The 19,745-nt window shown below is 34.8% G+C and overlaps 1 protein-coding gene across 1 annotated transcript in view; it reads right to left on the bottom strand.

Moving 5' to 3' along the window:
• Positions 1-19,745, bottom strand: part of PTPRQ (protein tyrosine phosphatase receptor type Q) — a 239,279-nt gene that overhangs the window by 194,323 nt on the left and 25,211 nt on the right. Inside the window, exons 5-6 of the mRNA XM_067698707.1 lie at positions 1,569-1,729; positions 648-759 (exon numbers count right to left, since the gene is read on the bottom strand). Of these exons, the coding sequence (XP_067554808.1) occupies positions 648-759; positions 1,569-1,729 (273 nt within the window). The remainder of the gene's footprint in view (positions 1-647; positions 760-1,568; positions 1,730-19,745) is intronic.

The raw sequence follows: 19,745 nt of genomic DNA, 5'->3' as shown, positions 1-19,745 counted from the left end.
TGTTATAAGGTCAAACAATTATTATTGTATTTTCACAATCATATGTAAGAAAAATATCTACAAATTGTAGACTTCTGAAGTTCCCAAAGACTAATGGTCTCATAAGTGTAAGTTTACCCTCCCTAGAGCTTTGCTACCACAAGAAAAAAAAAGATTAAATGCTTTGGGGAATACCAAAAATAGTCTTTTATAAGAATGTAAAAAATGGAATGCTACTAAATACTACATGCCAAATATACTTTTAATGCCAAATCATTTTTTAAAAAAACTTACTTGATGCAAGGCTTATACACAAACACTAAGAAAACAAGAACCAGTATTACAAACTGAATAACTCTTTCAGAGCAACTATAGTGAGTTTATTTTCACGGCTCTGTATTATTTAAATATTACCATTAACAGTGTTTCTGATCCATTTCACTAACAAGTATAGAAAAATTATCTTTGCTCTTTGAAAGTAATGGAAGATAACTAGTAGAACTCAGGTTCTAAACAGATCACTTTCTTAAGTTTCCATTTTGCTTTAATTACTAAACTGTTCTCATGCATACAGTGCACATATCGCCAATGTAAGTATTTCCATCCAACAGATTTATAATGGTTCCAAATACTTTGTAAAAAAAAAAAAAAGGAAAACATATACTTACTTGTCACATTCGTTGTCACTGTTCTACTAACAGGTAAGCTGTATGTTGTAGCAGAAATGGAAGAGATGGTTACATCATACCGCGTACCAGGAACAGCATTAGAAACATCAACCTGGAACACCAAAAGCAAGTGATTGTGTTAAAATTCTGAAAAGCAAGTAAGTTAAAACCATAAATCTATCACAATCAATAAAACAAAGTAACACTTCACTACATAACTCTGAGCTATTTAAGATATCACAATATATTTCCTATCACTGTAAAATATAAATTTGTTATATCACATAACTATTTACCAAATAACAGATAACAAAAACTTAAAACATACTGCATTATCAAAGACAATCAGTATTTCTATCTATCCTAGTTCATTGTCACAAGAAACAACTATTTAAGAGTCTTAAGAAAATTACAGTCCATTGCTTAGCCCTGGTATTTAAGAGTGTGTACAAAATACCTGTGTCTCTGAAGTTCCAATAAAAAGTAAAAGAAAAATCATAAGAAAATCCATCATTATTACATTTTTCAGGCAGTGGAATCACATTGATGGCTCTAGAGAGAAATGTTGCCTGCATTAATGATTTAAAGACAGATCCTCCTGGCAAGTGCACAATTAATGAGCGTGGATTACTCAATAGCTCTGCCCTTTCATTGTTAAACTATTCATGAACCCTTGGATCGTTGGCTGTAGGTTCAGGGTAGACTTAAAAAAAGAGACACAGACGTTACTAAGGTAATAGTCCACCAGTGCTGAAACTTAAACTCATCAATTCGGCATCTGTGTTTTTGTCTTCATCTTATGCTTTTAAAAAGTCTCAAAGGAGTAAGTTTTCATGGTGGATGAGTTTCATAAAGAACTTTCCTATTTGGACCAAATATAAATACAAGTTAGTTTGGCAAGTACGATAATGAAAACGATACCTGATATTCTCCACCTCCAAGATCTTTGATAGTAACAAAGCCACTGTCAGGAACAAGATCCACGTGAAACCCATCCACATGGCCAGAGGGTTGGCTCCAGTGCAGAGAAAAGGAATGTGCAGAAATATTGAAGGCTTTAAGTTTCTCAGGTTTTTCCGGTTCTGATATTGAAAAACAGAGGTTTAAAATAGTTATTCTCCTAAACCTTCAAAGAAAAAAGGAAAATCAATAGTCTAAGGGCCAGGTTTCAAAATAACCAAATTGTCAGAAAGCATCAGATCCTTTAAATTATCTCTAGCTCTATGTAGGTGTTAGGCATGTATATCTTTAAAATTAGCTAGTTTCTAAGCTTAATTATCAAAAATGATACATCAATGCATATATCTATTTCTGGGATATTCCTTACCTGCTGAAATCTTTTGGTTGACTAGTTTTTTTAAAGCTTATGCTCTAATTGAAAAACTGAATCATTTTAAAGATAAGTACAAACTACGATCCAATTACCTGGATATTTATCAAACTGAAATAAATACCCAAAAAATATCAAAATCTGCCAAAATTTCATATTGGAAATGAAAAAAAGATAGTTTTTAAACAGTAAGTAGTAAGTGTCCTAGCCATTTCAACCATATTTTTTCTACCTTTGCTTCCACTGTTTCCAAAGTTTTGTTTATGCTGCCTGTACCTACTTGAAGGGAGTTTTCTATGTAAAGTTCTTTGGATTGATTGCCAATGAGTCAGATTTGTACTCTTCTTATCTTTAGTGCAGATTCCAAACAATATACGGGGAGGGACAGAGATTATGAAGCCAAGCATGTGAAAAACATCCTGATACAGATCCAATCTAACACTATTTCCAAAATAAAGTAGTCTGGAATTAGTCACTGAACTCCATTTATCATTTTAAGCACTCCCGCCCCCCACCCCCAACCCCACCCCGCCACCAGAGATGATTTGGAAATCGATATATTAAAAAAAAAAAAGTGTACATTTCCTAACAAATCTGATAGGGCACATTGCATAAAATAGATAACAGGTCAGTTTCCTAGTATTTTTGGGGGGGATACACTTTTAGAATGGTTTTCCTTAACTCCTTTCAAAAAGAGTCACGTACCAAAATGTTCATTGAAAAGTTCCTTTAATCCTTATAATACAACTGTCTCCCTAGTGGCCAAAGCTAATATTGATCAATTAATTTTCACATGACATCCTCAAAGAAACAAACATTCTCTTGGCATCATCTCCAAGTTGTCCATTCAGTGAGCACTACAGTTTTGTAATACCTCTTTAGAAATGCTGCAAACCTAAGGTGAAAGATCAGAGAAATACCCAGTGTGTGATGGGTAGAATTTCTTTGTTGTACATAGCTGCTGGCATTTTTCCTGGATGATTCTGCACACAGACCTATGTCTTCTGTATTTTCAGGCTTGAGAGAAAAGAGCTTGATTCTCCTGGCCAGCCCACTTTAAAATGGACAAAAGTCTAACATGACAGAAGTCCGACCACTACTCACACTTACTGGTTTATGTAAGGGCTGATACTATCTCTTCAAGAGTCCTAAAAAGTAACTAACATTTACGACGTCTTAGGCAAGAAACTAGAAAAAGAGCTGGGATGAGACTTTGGAAGAAAAATGAAGACAGAAGTGAAGGGCTGTTTACTGAGATGGTGGGGAGATAGGATGCAGTTTCCTAGACTGTGGCTTAAGATTACACACTGAAGAACCCTTGGCCAAGGATGAAGTGTGTCTCACCAAGAGGAGGAAGAATATATTTGTCTGGAAATTTGCCAATCTGATAAAAAGGGAAGGCCTGGAAGCTTCAGGACAGTTTGGTAAAGTCCTTTCAAAGCAAAGTTAATAGAAGCCCTGGAAATGGACAGAATGTAAAATGACTGAGAAAACCAGCCTGCGTTGTGGGATCATTTAAGAAAAAAGAACAGTCTCATGATCATGTAGGCCACAATAAACATTTTAGATTTTTTTCCCCTAAATGCAATGGAAAACATTGAAAAATTTTAAGCAGAAAAACAATCTGACTTTTTTTTAATTTTAAAAAGATTACTTTAGAATATGGCCTATGAATTGGACAGAAGCAAAAGTGGCAGCACGAGGCCAATTAGTAGGATTTTGTGGTAGGTAGTCTGAGCAGAGAGGAGGGAGGCTAGCCCTCAGGAAAAGGTAGTAGAGATGAAGAAATGCTTAAGTCATTGTGAAAGAGTGTAGCTTCCTGAATATGAACTGGAAGATTCAATTAACTGAAACAGAGTCCATAACAAGTACATGATTTGCACTCCACGGAATTTAATCTCTGAAAAGGTAGGAAAATATGAAGCAAAAATATCACTCTCAATCTAATTGTTATTAACCAACAAAAATCAGATCATGAGGTGGATTTTGAGTTCTAAAAGAAAAAAATCACATAATGTTCAATTTAATTAGGGCTAGCAAGAGGAATTCTAGGCCTAGTCAGTTTTTTTAGACCGGAATTTTCCAAAAATTAATCCTTAGTACCCTAAATCCCTAGAATTGAATACATGTCTTATGATCAAACCATTCTGTTAAATAATTCCTTTTCTAAGTTAAACATCTTCTTTTATTTCAGGGTAGCTCAGAGCCCTAAATAGGCTTAAGTATGTGTCTTGTGATTCATACTTAAGCAACACTGTTAGATAAAAATACAATGTAAGCCACATTAAACAAGTAAAAAGAAACATGTAAAATTAATTTTAATAATACATTTTATCTAACACAACATATCAAAAACATCATTTTACACATAATCAATATGAAATTATTAATGAGATAATACTATCACTTTTTTTTCATACGAAGTCTTTGAAATGCCATGTGTCTTTGGCACTTAGAGCACATCTGAATTTGGACTAGTCCTATTTCAAGGCTCAACAGTCACGTATTGCTAATCACTGTCTACTGGACAGTGCAGCTCTAAAACATCTCTCAACTTTTCTCCTTGGCTTTTCAGTGAATTTACTTCAACTGCATTTCGAGAAACTGAGAAAAAAACAGAAGTATGATCCTATGATGTCTATACAGGAAAAGAGCTCAAAAGAGTTAAAAGGACCTCACATACAAAGTTCTGATACAAACTATGGTGGATTAACCTTTGAGACAGAGAGTGAGAAGAGATTCAAAATGGAAAAGCAAGCTTCTTAGGGAGTTCCTCAGTAGATTGTGATTCTTTAAAGAGTGTATACAAAATAAGACCAAAATGTTACATACTTCAGAATACCCACAAAAGAGTCAAACAAACCTATCAGAACAGTACCAAGGAAACAAAGCCTACAATGGACAGATATTTTAAATAAAATGTGAAGACTTAAAAGTCCCATCACCATTATTATTAACTTTTATTTATAATTCATATGTACCAACACTATATATGATATGCTTTCAATATCACATTCAAGCCTTTTCATGATTTATCACAGGTTGGGTATAATATATGTTCTGACTGAGGAGATATCAGACATGTAGAATATTAAGAAGTAACTCATATCAAGTTTATGATACACTATGCACTGCACTAAGCTTTTTCACTCATTGTTTTATGTAACAGCTGTAACAAATCATAAGGAGATACTATGATTATTGTCATTTAAAAATGAGAAAACTGAGGAACAAAGCATTTAAGTAACTTCACCAAGGTCTCAAAGCAAATAGGTAAATAGTAGAGCCAGGATTTGGACCCAGGAGCAATAGCTTCAGAGCTCAAGGTTTAATCACCTTGATAACTTTGCGTCCCTCTAACCTTCACAAAGTGGCTTGTGAATAATAGCACGTTGAAAAATCCTAAATGTATTAACATTTTAGAAAGGATTCAAGCATTAATAGGATGATCTATAATTTTCCTTTAAAGTCTAAGATTATTAGTTGAAGTGACCTCCAATTTAACTTTAGGGGACTCCATCCAAATATGTCCTTATGTCAAGGCAACATTTATCAAGTTCCTGTAGCTTCTTCCCTCTTTGGAAATGGGCTAGGTATAGTAAAATAAACATCCTCTAATAAGTCAGCATCATATTAGGTGCCACAAGTGTCTAAAAAAATCAATTTTTAGTAAGGCACTGGTCACAGGTCCTATAACTGGATAACTAGGTTCAACTCCTAGCTTTGCCACATAAATTAAGAATTTAGGCAAAACTCTTAACCTCTCTATTTCTCTCTGGCCTCATCAACCTGAAGATAATAATCCTCCTATCCCACACACTGTTGTGGGAATAAAATAAGTTAACACATGTAAAGTGCTTAGAAGAGTGGTTTGAACATAGCAAAATCTTAGTAAATGCAAGCTATAATTAAAGCTATTGTTCATTCTGCTATCTTTCCCTATAAACCCTGGTCATCTCTTAGTAAAACCATGCATTACTGCCATTTCATTTCTTAGCTTTAGCTCCCTCCGCATATCCACTCAGTGCTCTGCCCAGCATTGCTCCATGATCACCACTCTCTCCTTTATAAAAAGTAGGGCAGTAAAATCTCTTTCTGCTCCAGTGGTACATCAGAAAACCTAGATTACCACCCTTTCCCATTTCCTCTTATCAGCTCACCTCCCAAATCACAGCTCTCCATTACCTACCTCTAATCTCTCAAAACCATCACCTAAACCACACAATCCAACCAGAACATCAAGTTCCTGCTATTTCATAAAGTGCTCTCTTTAATTAAAATGGCCATTGTTATTCAATATCTTCCATGAAACTTTCCTGATATTGGCATTACCTTGCTCACTTTTTCCTCTGATCACAATCTAAGTGAGCGAATCCTGTCACTCACACTAACCCCACTGTCTCCTTGACTTGTGCATAAGCAAAACATTTTATTTATCGTATCTTTTTTCAACCTTTGCTCAGTGGACTATTTGATTTTTCTATCTAACCATACAGATCAGTGCTTACCATACATCTGTGGTGATTTTTACCAACTTATGGCAATTTCTGGACTTCTGGGGATTTCTAGAAAAAAATTTGATTGTCACAATTAACAGGATCCTAAACATCCTAAAAAGTACGGATCCCCACAAGACGGAATCACCCAGCCCAAAATGTCAATAGTACTGAGGTTAAGAAACCTTGCCATAGACTAAAACTTCTACAGTGAGTCCAGTTTTAATGTGTTTGATTGTGTACTTTACCTACTGCAAAATCTGAAGAAAAAGACATTCATCATTTAACACACATGCTTTTTAAGAAATAAAGATGTGCCTTACATATTGATATATAATATAAAAATAAAGTGTAATAGAGTGTTGAAGAGCCATAAGGAATCTCAGAGATCATCAACTCTTTTACTAGGTAACTTGCCCAATAGTACTCAGCTAGCAAGCGTCAAATCCAGGAGTAAAGTTGGTGTATGATTTCTGAACTCTGCTTGCTTTGCATTATCATATATATATGTATATGTGTATATATATATATATATATATATATATGTGATACATTAGGAGAACAATATATACATTTAGGAGAACAATAGTATGTAAGACACATAGAATAATGGGCTCCCAAGATGCCCACATTCTAAACCCTGGAACCTGTGAAAATGTTACATTACATGGCAAAAGGGACTTTGCAGATGGAATTAAGATTATGAACCTTTTTAAAACAGGGAGAGCAACCTAGATTATCCAGGTGGATCCAATCTAATTACAAGGCCCTTAGAAGAGAAAGAGGAGTCTGAAGTAATGGGGAAAAAAGGAAAAAGAGAATTGAATCCTGACTGCAAGACAACCTCCCTTTGTTGTCTCTGAAGATAGAGGAAGAAGATCACAAGCCAAGGAGTGAGACGTTCTCGAGAAGGGGATCAGATCTCAGCTGACAGCCAGCAAGGAAATTGTGACCTCAGTCCTACAGCCACAAGGAACAGAATTCTGCAACGACCTGAATGATCAAAGAGCCTACAGAAAGGAACACAGCCCTCACAATATCTTGATTTTAGCCTGATGGGAACCATGTCATATCAGACTTATGGCCTGCAGAACTCTGACACAATCAATTTGTGTTATTTTAAGCCACAAAGCTTGTGGCACTTTGTTACAACACCAATAAGAATCTAATACAGTGTGACACCCACATAACAAATGTCTATAGACTGAGTTATCATCATATGTCTGCTTTGGGTTATCTGTCAGATCCATAGCCTTAAAGATCATTTAAGAGTAATCTCATTAGTTATTACTGCAATCTTGTTCTCTTTTGAAAAATTTTAAATATTAATAGGTTTCACAACTTCATTCAGATATAAAAGTGATGCTTTAAGTTATTCAGAATAGGATTTTGTTCTCTTCTCATATAAATACAATAAAATCTTGCAATGTTGAATTGCTTAAAGTTCTACAAATACACCGTATCATTTACACCTCCATAATTTTGACCAGACTGTTCCCTCTCTCTGTGAGTCCTCCTTTCCACACACCCCACATGCCCTCTAATCTGATTAGGAAACTCCTTATCCTTTTGCAGCCCCAGAGAGCCTTTTCCATCCATTCTATGAAGGTAATCATTCCCTTTTCTGTGCAACCACAATAAGACTTAAACACTTCCACTGCTTCACCTATTAATTTGACTTATACTATATGTATTTCCATGCTTGTATCCTTTATTACTCTCCACACACCCTAAGACTATGCTTTTTCATGTGTATAGCACATAGTGGAATATCAAAGAACAAGGTTTTAGGAGAACGGATGATCCCCAAATCAACCACCTAATTTCATTAGCTGGACCTCTCATCTGATGTGAAACTATGTATAGTATTAGCTACATTTATTGAGCACTGACTATGTGCCAGATACTATGTTATGCAATTTACATCTTACATATCTCAAAAATCCTCAGAATATCCCAGTAAAATGAGTATTTTTACCCTCTGAACTATCCTATAGACTGTAAAATTTCAAATTTCAAAAAATGCATTGAAATTTTATCTTGAACAGTATAATATGAAATACAAATGTAAATTTTTTAAATATCAAAAAGAATTTGTATACCTGCAACAACTCTGATAAATGTGCCAGATCCTTCAACATTGCCGCTCATTCTATGTACTGTGATGTTATATATTCTACCAGGAGTCAGATCTGTAACTGCGTGCTCAGTCACCATCCCCCAAATAAGATATTCTTTAGCAAATGTTCCGTTTGATATATAAATCTTGTAATGAGTGAAGTTGGTCTCTGTTGGATTCCACATTAAATTTGCAGAAGAAGTATTCACAGCTTTCAATGTTAAGCCACATATCCTGGATGGTTCTATTGAAAAGGTAAATATATGTAAATAAAAACTGCACACATATATGTGAAAATAAAGCAAACATAAATAGTATAATTTAAAATCTACATAATAATCCTTGAATTTATTCATGTACAATATAATGTCTTACATGTTCAGCTCTGCAAATAGAGAAATAGGCTATTATATATACAAGAGTTTTATTTTAAGTGACACATTAACGTCCTCCCTAGTTCCCAAATATCTTTCCTTAATCAATCATGAGTCATTTCCAATAGTCATTCCTTTAGAATTGTGCCTCCTGAGTGCTTGCAACCAGAAATATCCTTATATGATACAGTTATAGGTTCATTAGCTACCACCTAGCAGATGGCTAGATGGTGGTTGAAGATGAAACAGAATAAGTTAAGAGAGGGTGTGAGGGCCAGAAGTAAGGGCATTTTCAAATGTGGTTCCTTCAGTTACATCAAAGTTTTCAGCATGCCTATATCCCTGCATTTTTAATCCATTCATCAGGTGAAGTAATATTGTTTCTTGCGTTATCATTTAGTTTCCACTGAGAGGGGATCCTGTAAACATCATAAACTTTCACAAGACTTGTTGGTGATAAACACTATTACTCCACCCCACTCTAAAACATTATGAAACTGATTTACAATGAATTTACAACCATCAGGGAAGAAAAAATAGAAGTTCTCTGCTTATCAAACCCCCACCTCAATAGAAAATGAATTGCATTTATATCATTATGACATAGTATATATAATGTGTGTATATGTATACATATATTCCATATATGTGACATACATGATATGTATGTACATACATATATATACATGTTTGCTTCAGATTAGAAAAAAAACTCTATGTAGTTCCCAATACATTTAGACAAAGACTTTTTTAAGTTCATATATATCTTGAGAGTTCTCTTAATCATATTATGATCATCATTATTCCTTAATTATCAAGCTTTATGTTTAAAAATAGCTTTAATTATGCTGGGCCAAAATACTTTCAGTTCTTATAAAACTATAAAGCAAAAATTTTATTTATGACATTTCCTTACTTGTAGCCACTTTTTTCATTACAGATATGCTGTAATCTTTGCCTCTAACTGTCTTCACGTGGAACAGATATTCTATACCCGGAGTCAAATTCTTGACTTTGGCTTTGTTGCTATAAACAATTACTTTAAATAGTTTTTCCTTTCTAGATGTCATATAATAGGATATCTAGAGAAAGAGAGAGAGAAATACATGTTTTTCATGATTTAAAAATGATTTATTTGTCACGAACGCGATACCAGTCACATCACAGATTAATACTGCAAGGCAGAATTTGTGATCTGTCCCATCTTCACCAAGAAGTAATCTGGTAGTTCCGATACCTTGGGGATTTTTTAAGTCACTAAAAGCTACTTATAACAATCTTTACTCTTCTTTACTCCATATTTCATGTTGTAAAAGAAAAGATACATCTAAATGAAAGTAATCGCATTAATTTTATAATTTAAATTACACTATGCTTTAAAAAACACTTGTCATGTGGTAAGAGTCAGAGAAACAAATTTCCTAGGCAAACATGTTTATCACTGTCTTGTGGGAAGAGTGTTTTGTTACTGAAGGAAGATAATCATGAGGTCTAGAAGCATATCATTGCTTATTGATTTATAAGGTGTCACTGGCAATTACCTTGCTTGTCTGGCATATGGGAAGATAGGAATAGTGAATAGAATGCTGAGAACTTCTGGTATGAAATGGTAGGGAAAAGTACCATGTAGCAGAGGAAGAATATAATCTTAATGAAGTGCTAAATTCAAACATACAAAGAATCATAGTAAGGCATTAATGAAGGGTTAAAAGAAAAAGAAATTGACTGCAGTCATCTCATGATAAAATGATGTAAAATTTTTAAAATAAATTTGTAAAATAGAAATTTGTTTCCCCAACTATGTGGACTTCATACATCTAATAGAAATCAATTGAAGAAAACATAATTTGTGCTTTATTTCTACTTTTAAAGCATAGTTTGAAACCTGGGATGATTAATTTTAAATGATTAGGAAAATGATCCCAATTATGCAAGTACACTTTGCTAAGCAACCAGGATACTGTTGCTTAATTCATTAAAATTTAACAAATAATTTAATTGGTTGAGAAAGACTAGAATAATCATTAGTGATATAATATAGTTAATAAACAATCTGAATCTGAAAGATTAATGTGATTTCTTAAAATAAGTTTTACTTAAAAAATACATAAATTACAGTCTCTGAAAAAACATGTGTTCATATAAAAATAGTAAAAACGTAATTCTAGGGGTATATATTTTATCTGACAACAAATAAATTTATGGCCTCGGTTAACCCCAAGGAAAGATCATCTTTTTAGGCACTTGTCTTGAAATATAAGAATTAGGACAAACAGATAAGGGTAAAAAATGTGGATCTTTTACAATTAACATTGTAAGTGCCTAGAATTTTCTCTAGAGAATACCTACACTAAAACAGGAATGAATTAAATCATTCTAGAAAGGCTAGAATTTTTCATGAATCATTTATTATTCAAGAAGCCCCTATCATTGAATGACATTTACGAACGACAAATAGAATGCTCCCTCCTATCTGTGAACTTCCTCGTGTAGAATATCCTCTCCTCTTTTCCAAGAGTCTGAACACTACCCGTTCCTAAAAGTTCACCTCAAGTTCTACCCTTTGCTGGTAACTATATTCAGTATTGATATCCTCCCTCCATAATCACCCCAATCATATATGGGAACACTGTTATGCAAAGTTTTATTTATTTACCAAATACTGGGCTGGCCAAAAAGTTCGTTCCATAATATCTTATGGAAAAACCAGAGAGAACTTTTTGGCCAACCCAATATTTATTGAGCATCTATTACAGGGAAAGCATTATTATTGGTACTAGGCATTTTATGGTAAACAAGACAGGTAAGGCTTCTGATTATAGGGAACTTACATTCTAGTGGTGATGCCAAACAACAAGCTACTCAATATTAACAAATGAATGAGATAGCTCAGCTACATCACAGAGTGAATAGAAAGAGTGATTTTATTTAGATTAGCTAATCAAGGAAGGAGATGAGAATATAAAACAGAATGTTGCTCACCATTTAATTCTACAAGGATTAAGTCATTAGCCACTGCAGTTGCTGACTTACAATACACCCTGAAAGGAATCTGGGATGCAAAACAGAATGAGGCACTCTGTGCTTTGGAAACACAGGCCCCTCAGAAAGTTAGATGTATATCTCAGGAAGACTTTTAATGAACCCAGATTCTTACATTTTCCCATACATAGAAAAGTACTAAAATCATTATCTGTGTCTTGTGACTAACAGTAACCTTTTACTGAGATGTATGTTTCACTACACATATTTCTTAGCCCCAAACCATATATGTACTGGCTTCTCCCCTACCTCCGCAGAGCAGTTCCCTCGACCTACTTGAGAGGCTGTTTCCTAGACTACAGTCCTCATTAAATTCCCTGAGTAAAACTGAAAGTCACAACTCTTACAATGTGCATTTTTCTTTTAGTTGACTAGATGATTCTTGAGCTGAGAACACAATGATAGGAAAAAGTCGATCCAAACTGGCGGCAAGATATCCATGCAAAATGAATGTCAAGCACAAAAACCCTGCAATGGCGAAGTGTTTGCCATGCTAAAGGAACAGAAAGAGAGCCCAATATGGTAGCAACATGGTAACCAAGCAGGAAGCATAATTAGATGAAGATCCAATCAGGTGAGCTCTTGGAGACCATGGCAAGGAGTTTAGACTTCATTTGAGGGCAATGGAAATCTAATGGAGGTTGTTAAACCAATGAAAGATACTATGTTTTTAACAGTGCTCTCTCGCTCTCTGTTTCTCTCTCCCTCTTTCTGGCTGTTGTGTGTGCAAAGTAGATTATATGGAAAACAAGAATGGAAACCGAGAAACCAGTTAGGAGGTGAGAGGCTATCGTCTGTCACCTAGGCTGTTGGTCTCCATAAGAAATGAGAGTAACTAGGACAAGGGTGGTGTAGTGGAGATGAAGAGAACTGGACACATTAATGATCCATTTCAGAGGTAGAAATGACAGAACCAGGTGATGGATTGAGGAATGAAGGAATGGGAAGAATCAAAGATAACTGAGCAAGTGATTTCAGGACAGGGTCCTTTCCTGAGATGGGAGAGACTGGTAGGAGCTGGGGTGGAGTCATAAAGGACATGGAGAGCCTTGAGCCATGGTAAGGAATCTTTCAAGCACAAGGATGACATTTTATTTACTTTTAAGAAAGAGCACTCTGATGGCTGTGTGGCAAGGGAGAGGGTAAGGAGGGATTCACATCAAAATTAACCTTCCTTCAACCTAAATGTCCATTGACAGATGAATAGATAAAGAAGATATGATACATGTATACAATGGAACATTACTCAGCCATAAAAAAGAATGAAATAATGCCATTTACAGCAACATGGATGGACCTATTATATTAAGTGAAGTCAGAGAAAGACAAATATCATATGATACTGCTTATAGGTAGAATCTAAAAAAAATAATACAAATGAACTCATATACAAAACAGAAATATGCCCACAGACATAGAAAACAAATTTATGGTTACCAAAGGGAAAAGGGTGGGGAGGAATAAATTAGGAGTTTGGGATTAACATATGCACACTACTATATATAAAATAGATAACCAACAAGGACCTATCATATAGCACAGGGAACTATACTCAGTATTTTTTAATAACTTGTAAGGGAGAAGAATCTGAAAAGGAATACATATATGCATGTATAACTGAATCACTTTGCTAAACACCTGAAACTACTGCAACACTGTAAATCAACCATACTTCAATAAAAAAATAAACAAATTAATTGTTTAAAAATTTTAAAACACTAAGCTTTCTTGATTGTGAAATATGAACTGTGAAAACTAAAAAAAAGAAAACTGATAATCATTCAGTCATCAAAATATTTACTGACTTCTGCTGTATGTCAGATACTGGTCTCAATAATGTAAAAAATGGTGACCAAAGCAGATAAAAAAAGCCCAGTACTCACAGAATTTGCATGCCAGAACACTTGCCAAACACATGATCTAACTGAATACCCTAAACAATTCTATAGAATAACAATAATCTTCATTGACAGATGAGGAAACAGGACCAAAGAGGATCAAAATTTGCCCAAGGTCTCACAACAGAGGTGAAGTTAGGATTCAAAGCAAGGAATTCCAGGGCCTTAATCCTTCCATTGCACCATACTGCCTACCACACCTTATAAAATCACAGGAAACTGAACACAGGCATGTATATCAAAGTTGCATCAAATTAGTGTTTTCATTTTCTTTGGATAAATATCCAGGAGAGAAATGGTAGATCATATGACAGTTCTATTTTTCATTTTTTGAGGAATTTCCATACCATTTTCCATTTTCCATAGTGGCTGCACCAATTTACATCCCCACCAACAGTGCACAAGGGTTCCCTTTTCTCCACATCCTCATCAACACCTGTTATTTGTTCTCTTTTTGATAGCCATTCTGACAAGTATGAGGTGGTATCTAACTGTGGTTTTGATTTGCATTTCCCTGATGATTAGTGATGCTAAGCATCTTTTCATGTGCCTTTTGGCCATCTGTATGTCTTCCTCGGAAAAATGCCTAAACAGGTCCTCTGTCCATGTTCTAAATGGATTGTTTTTTAGATATTGAGTTGTGTGAGTTATTAACATATTTTGGATATTAACCCCTTAGCAGATATATCATTTCAAATATCTTCTTCCATTCCATAGGCTGCCTTTCCATTTTGTTGATGGTTTCCTTTGCTGTGCAAAAATTTTTTAGTTTGATGTGGTCCCATTTATTTTTGCTTTTGTTTTCCCTGCGTGAGGAGACAGATCCAAAAAAATATTGCTAAAACCAGTGTCAAAGGGCACACTATGTTTTTTTTCTGGAATTTTTATAGTTTCAGGTCTTACATTTAAGTTTTTTTGTTTTTTTTTTTTTGTGGTACACGGGCCTCTCACTGCTGTGGCCCCTCCCGTTGCGGAGCACAGGCTCCGGACGCGCAGGCTCAGTGGCCATGGCTCACGGGCCCAGCCGCTCCGCGGCATGTGGGATCTTCCCAGACCCGGGCACGAGCCCATGTCCCCTGCATCGGCAGGCAGACTCTCAACCACTGCGCCACCAGGGAAGCCCACATTTAAGTTTTTAATCCATTGTGAGTTTTTCTTTGAATATAGTGTAAAAAAGTGGGCCAGTATCACTCTTTAGCATGTAGCTGTCCAATTTTCCCAACACCATTTATTGAATAGACTGTCTGTTCCCCATTGTGTATTCTTGGCTCCTCTGCCGTAAATTAATTAACCATATAAATGAGGGTTGGATCCTTTCTTTCTTTCCATTGATCTGTGTTAGTTTTTGTGCCAGTACCATACAATTTTGACTACTATAGCTTTGTAGTATAGTTTGAAATCAGAGAGCATACAACTTCCAACTTTTTCTTTCTTTCTTAATACTGCTTTGGCTATCCATGGTCTTTTGTGGTTCCATTTATGTGAAAAATGCCACTGGTATTTTGATAGGCATTGCACTGAATCTATAGTTTGCTTTGGGTAGTATGAACATTTTAACAATATAAATTCTTATCCATGAAAATGATATACCCTTCCATTTATTTGTATCATTTTCATTTTCTTTCATCAGTGTCTTATAGTTCTCAGCACACAAGTCTTTTGCCTCCTTGGTTAAATTTATTCCTCAGTATGTATTTTAATCTTTTTGATATAACTGTAAATAAAATTTTCTTAAATTCTCTGAGAGATCAGTATTAGTGTATAAAAATACCACAGATTTATGTATATTAATTTTGTATCCTGCAACTTTACTGAATTCATTTATTAATTCTAATAGTTTTTTGGTGGAATCATTAGGGTTTTCTATATATAATATCATGTCATCAGCAAGGAGTGACAGTTTTACTTCTTTTCCAGTCTGGATGCCTTTAATTTTGTTTATGTGTCCAATTTCTGTGGCTAGAACTTTCAATATTATGTTGAATAAAAGTGGTAAGAGTGGGCATCCTTGACTTGTTCCTGCTTAGAGGAAATGCTTTCAGCTTTTCACTGTTGAGTATAATGTTAGCTGTGGGATTGTCAAATATGACCTTTATTATGTGAAGTTAAGTTCTCTCTATACACACTTTGTTGAGAGTTTTTATCATAAATGGATGTTGAATTTTGTCAAATGGTTTTTCTGCATCTACTGAGATGATCATACAATTTTTATCCTTCATTTTGTTATTGTGATGTATCACATTGATTAATTTGTGGATGTTGAACCACCGTGCATCACTGGGATATAGACCCACTTAATTATGGTGTATGATCTTTTTAATGTATTGTTCAATTCAGTTCGCTAATATTCTGTTGAGGATTTTTGCATCTCTGTTCATCAGTGACAATGGCCTGTAATTTTCTTTTCTTGTAGTGTCTTTATCTGATTTTGGTATCTGGGTAACGCTGGCCTCCTAAAATGAGTTTGGAAGTATTCCTTCATCTCCAGTTTTTTTGGAATAGTTTGAAAAAAGTAGGTGCTAACTTTTCTTTAAGTGTTTGGTAGAATTCACCGTGAAGCAGTCTGGTTCAGGACTTTTGTTTTTGGGAGTTTTCTTATTACTGACTCAGTTTCATTACTCATAATCAGTCTGTTCATATTTTCTATTTCTTCCTGATTTGGTCTTGGAAGATTGTGTGTTTCTAGAAATTTATCTATTTCTTCTAGGTCATTCAATTTGTTGATATATATAGTTGTTCATATTAATCTCTTATGATCCTCTATTTCTGTGTGGTTGATTGTAACTCTCCTCTTTCTTTGACTTCTGATTTTATTTATTTGGCCCTCTCTCTTTTTTTTCTTGATGAATGTAACTAAAGGTTTATCAAGTTCCTTTATCTTTTCACTGAACCAGTTCTTAGTATCACTGACCTTTTCTATTGTTTTTTTGGTCTCTATTTCACTTATTTCTGCTCTGATCTTCTACTAATTTTGGGTTTTGTTCTTCTTTTTCTAGCTCCTTTAGGTATAAAGTTAGATTGTTTGAGATTTTTCTTGTTTCCTGATGTAGGCCTGTACTGCTATAAACATTCCTCTTAAAACTGCTTTTACTGAATCCCATAGATTTTGCAATGTTGTATTTCCATTTTCATTTGTCTCCAAGTATTTTTAACTTTCCTCTTTGATTTTTTCATTGACCCACTGGTTGTTTAGTAGCATGTTACTTAACCTCCAGGTGTTTGTGTTTTCTCCAGTTTTCATCTTGTAACTGGCTTCTAGTTGTGTACTACTATGGTCAGAAAAGATGCTTGATGTGATCTGGATCTTCTTAAATTTATTGACACTTGCCTTGTGGCCTAACATGTGATCTATCCTGGCGAATGCTCCTGTGTGAAAAGAATGTGTATTCTGTTCTTCTGGAGTAAAATGTTCTATATAGACTTATCTATTAAGTCCATCTGGTCTAATGTGTACTTAAACGTCAATGTTCCCTTACTGATTTTCCATCTGGATGATCTGTTCATTGACCTAAGTGGGGTGTTAAAGTCCCCTACTATTATTGTATGACTATCAATATCTCCCTCTATGTCTGTTAATATTTACGTATTTAGGTGCTCCTATATTGGCTGCATAGGTATTTACAAATGTTATATCATCTTCTTGGAATGATCCCTTGATCAATATGTAATGTCTTTAATTGCTCCATTACAGTCTTTGTTTTAAAGTCTATTCTGTTTGATATAAGCATTGCTACCCCAGATTTCTTTTCATTTTATTTGCATGGAGTATCTTTATGCATCTCCTTACTTTCAGTCTGTGTGTGTCTTTAGATCTGAAGTGAGTCTCTTGAGGGCAGTATATACTTGGATCTTGTTTTTTTTTTAACCATTCAGCCACCCTTTGTCTTTTGATTGGAGCATTTAGCACATTCATATTTAAATTAATTATTGATAGAAATATACTTATTACCATTTTTTAAATTGTTTTATGGCTGCTTTTGTAAATTATTTTTGGTTTCTTTCTTATCTTGTTCTCTTCCCTTGTGATTTGATGAATTTATTTAGTGTTATGTTTGTATTGCTTTCTTTTCATTTTATGTGTATCTGTTACAGATTTTCAGTTTGTGGTTAGCACAATGTTCACACATAACAACTTATGCATATAACAGTCTATTTTAACAGGCTGAATGGATATAAAAACAAGACCCGTATATATGCCTTCTACAAGAGACCCACTTAAGATCTAGGTACACATACAGACTGAAAGTGAGGGATGGAAAAAGCTATTCCATGCAAATGGAAATCAAAAGAAAGCTAGAGTAGCAATTCTCATATCAGACAAAATAAACTTGAAAATAAAGACTATTACAAGAGACAAAGAAAGACACTACAAAATGATCAAGGGATCAAACCAAGAAGAAGATATAACATTTATAAATATTTATGCACCCAACATAGGAGCACCTCAATACATAAGGCAAATGCTAACAGCCATTGAAGGGGAAATTGACAGTTAACACACAATAGTAGGGGACTTTTTTTTTTTTTTTTTTTTTTTTGCGGTATGCGGGCCTCTCACTGTTGGCCTCTCCCATTGTTGAGCACAGGCTCCGGACGCGCAGGCTCAGCAGCCATGGCCCACGGGCCTAGCTGCTCCGCGGCATGTGGGATCTTCCCAGACCGGGGCACGAACCCGTGTCCCCTGCATCGGCAGGCAGATTCTCAACCACTGCGCCACCAGGGAAGCCCGTAGGGGACTTTTTAACACCCCACTTTTACCAATGGACAGATATCCAAAATGAAAATAAATAAGGAAACACAAGCTTTAAATGACACATTAAACAAGATGGACTTAATTGATATTTATAGGACATTCCAACCAAAAACAACAGAATACACTTTCTTCTCAAGTGCTCATGGAACATTCTCCAGGATAGATCATACCTTGGGTCACAAATCAAGCCTTGGTAAATTTAAGAAAACTGAAATTGTATCAAGTATCTTTTCTAACCTCAATGCTATGAGACTAGATATCACTTACAGGAAAAAAATCTGTAAAAAAATACAAACACATGGAGGCTAAATAATACACCACTAAATAACCAAGAGATCATTGACGAAATCAAAGAGGAAATCAAAAAATACCTAGAAACAAATGACAATGAAAACATGACAAACCAAAACCTATGGGATGCAGCAAAAGCAGTTCTAAGAGGGAAGTTTATAGCAATACAATCCTACCTCAAGAAACAAGAAACATCTCAAATACACAACCTAACCTTACACCTAACACAATTAGAGAAAGAAGAACAAACAAAAATCAAAGTTAGCAGAAGGAAAGAAATCATAAATATCAGATCAGAAATAAATGAAAAAGAAATGAAGGAAACGATAGCAGAGATCAATAAAACTAAAAGCTGGTACTTTAAGATAAACAAAATTGATAAACCATTAGCCAGACTCATCAAGAAAAAAAGGGAGAAGACTCAAATCAAGAGAATTAGAGATGAAAAAGGAGAAGTAACAACTGACACTGCAGAAATACAAAGGATCATGAGAGATTACTACAAGCAACTCTATGCCAATAAAATGGACAACCTGGAAGAAAAGGACAAATTCTTAGAAAAGCACAACCTTCTGAGACTGAACCAGGAAGAAATATAAAGTGTTATCAACAGACCAATCACAAGCACTGAAAGTGAAACTGATTAAAAATCTTCTAACAAACAAAAGCCCAGGACCAGATGGATTCACAGGTGAATTCTATCAAACATTTAGAGAAGAGCTAACAGCTATCCTTCTCAAATTCTTCCAAAATATAGCAGAGGGAAGAACACTCCCAAAGTGTTCTGTTCTCCCA

The sequence above is a fragment of the Pseudorca crassidens genome, chromosome 11 (genome assembly GCF_039906515.1).
Source record: "Pseudorca crassidens isolate mPseCra1 chromosome 11, mPseCra1.hap1, whole genome shotgun sequence".
In the NCBI taxonomy this organism is placed as follows: Eukaryota; Metazoa; Chordata; class Mammalia; order Artiodactyla; family Delphinidae; genus Pseudorca; species Pseudorca crassidens.
This window is presented reverse-complemented; position numbering and strand designations above follow the sequence as displayed.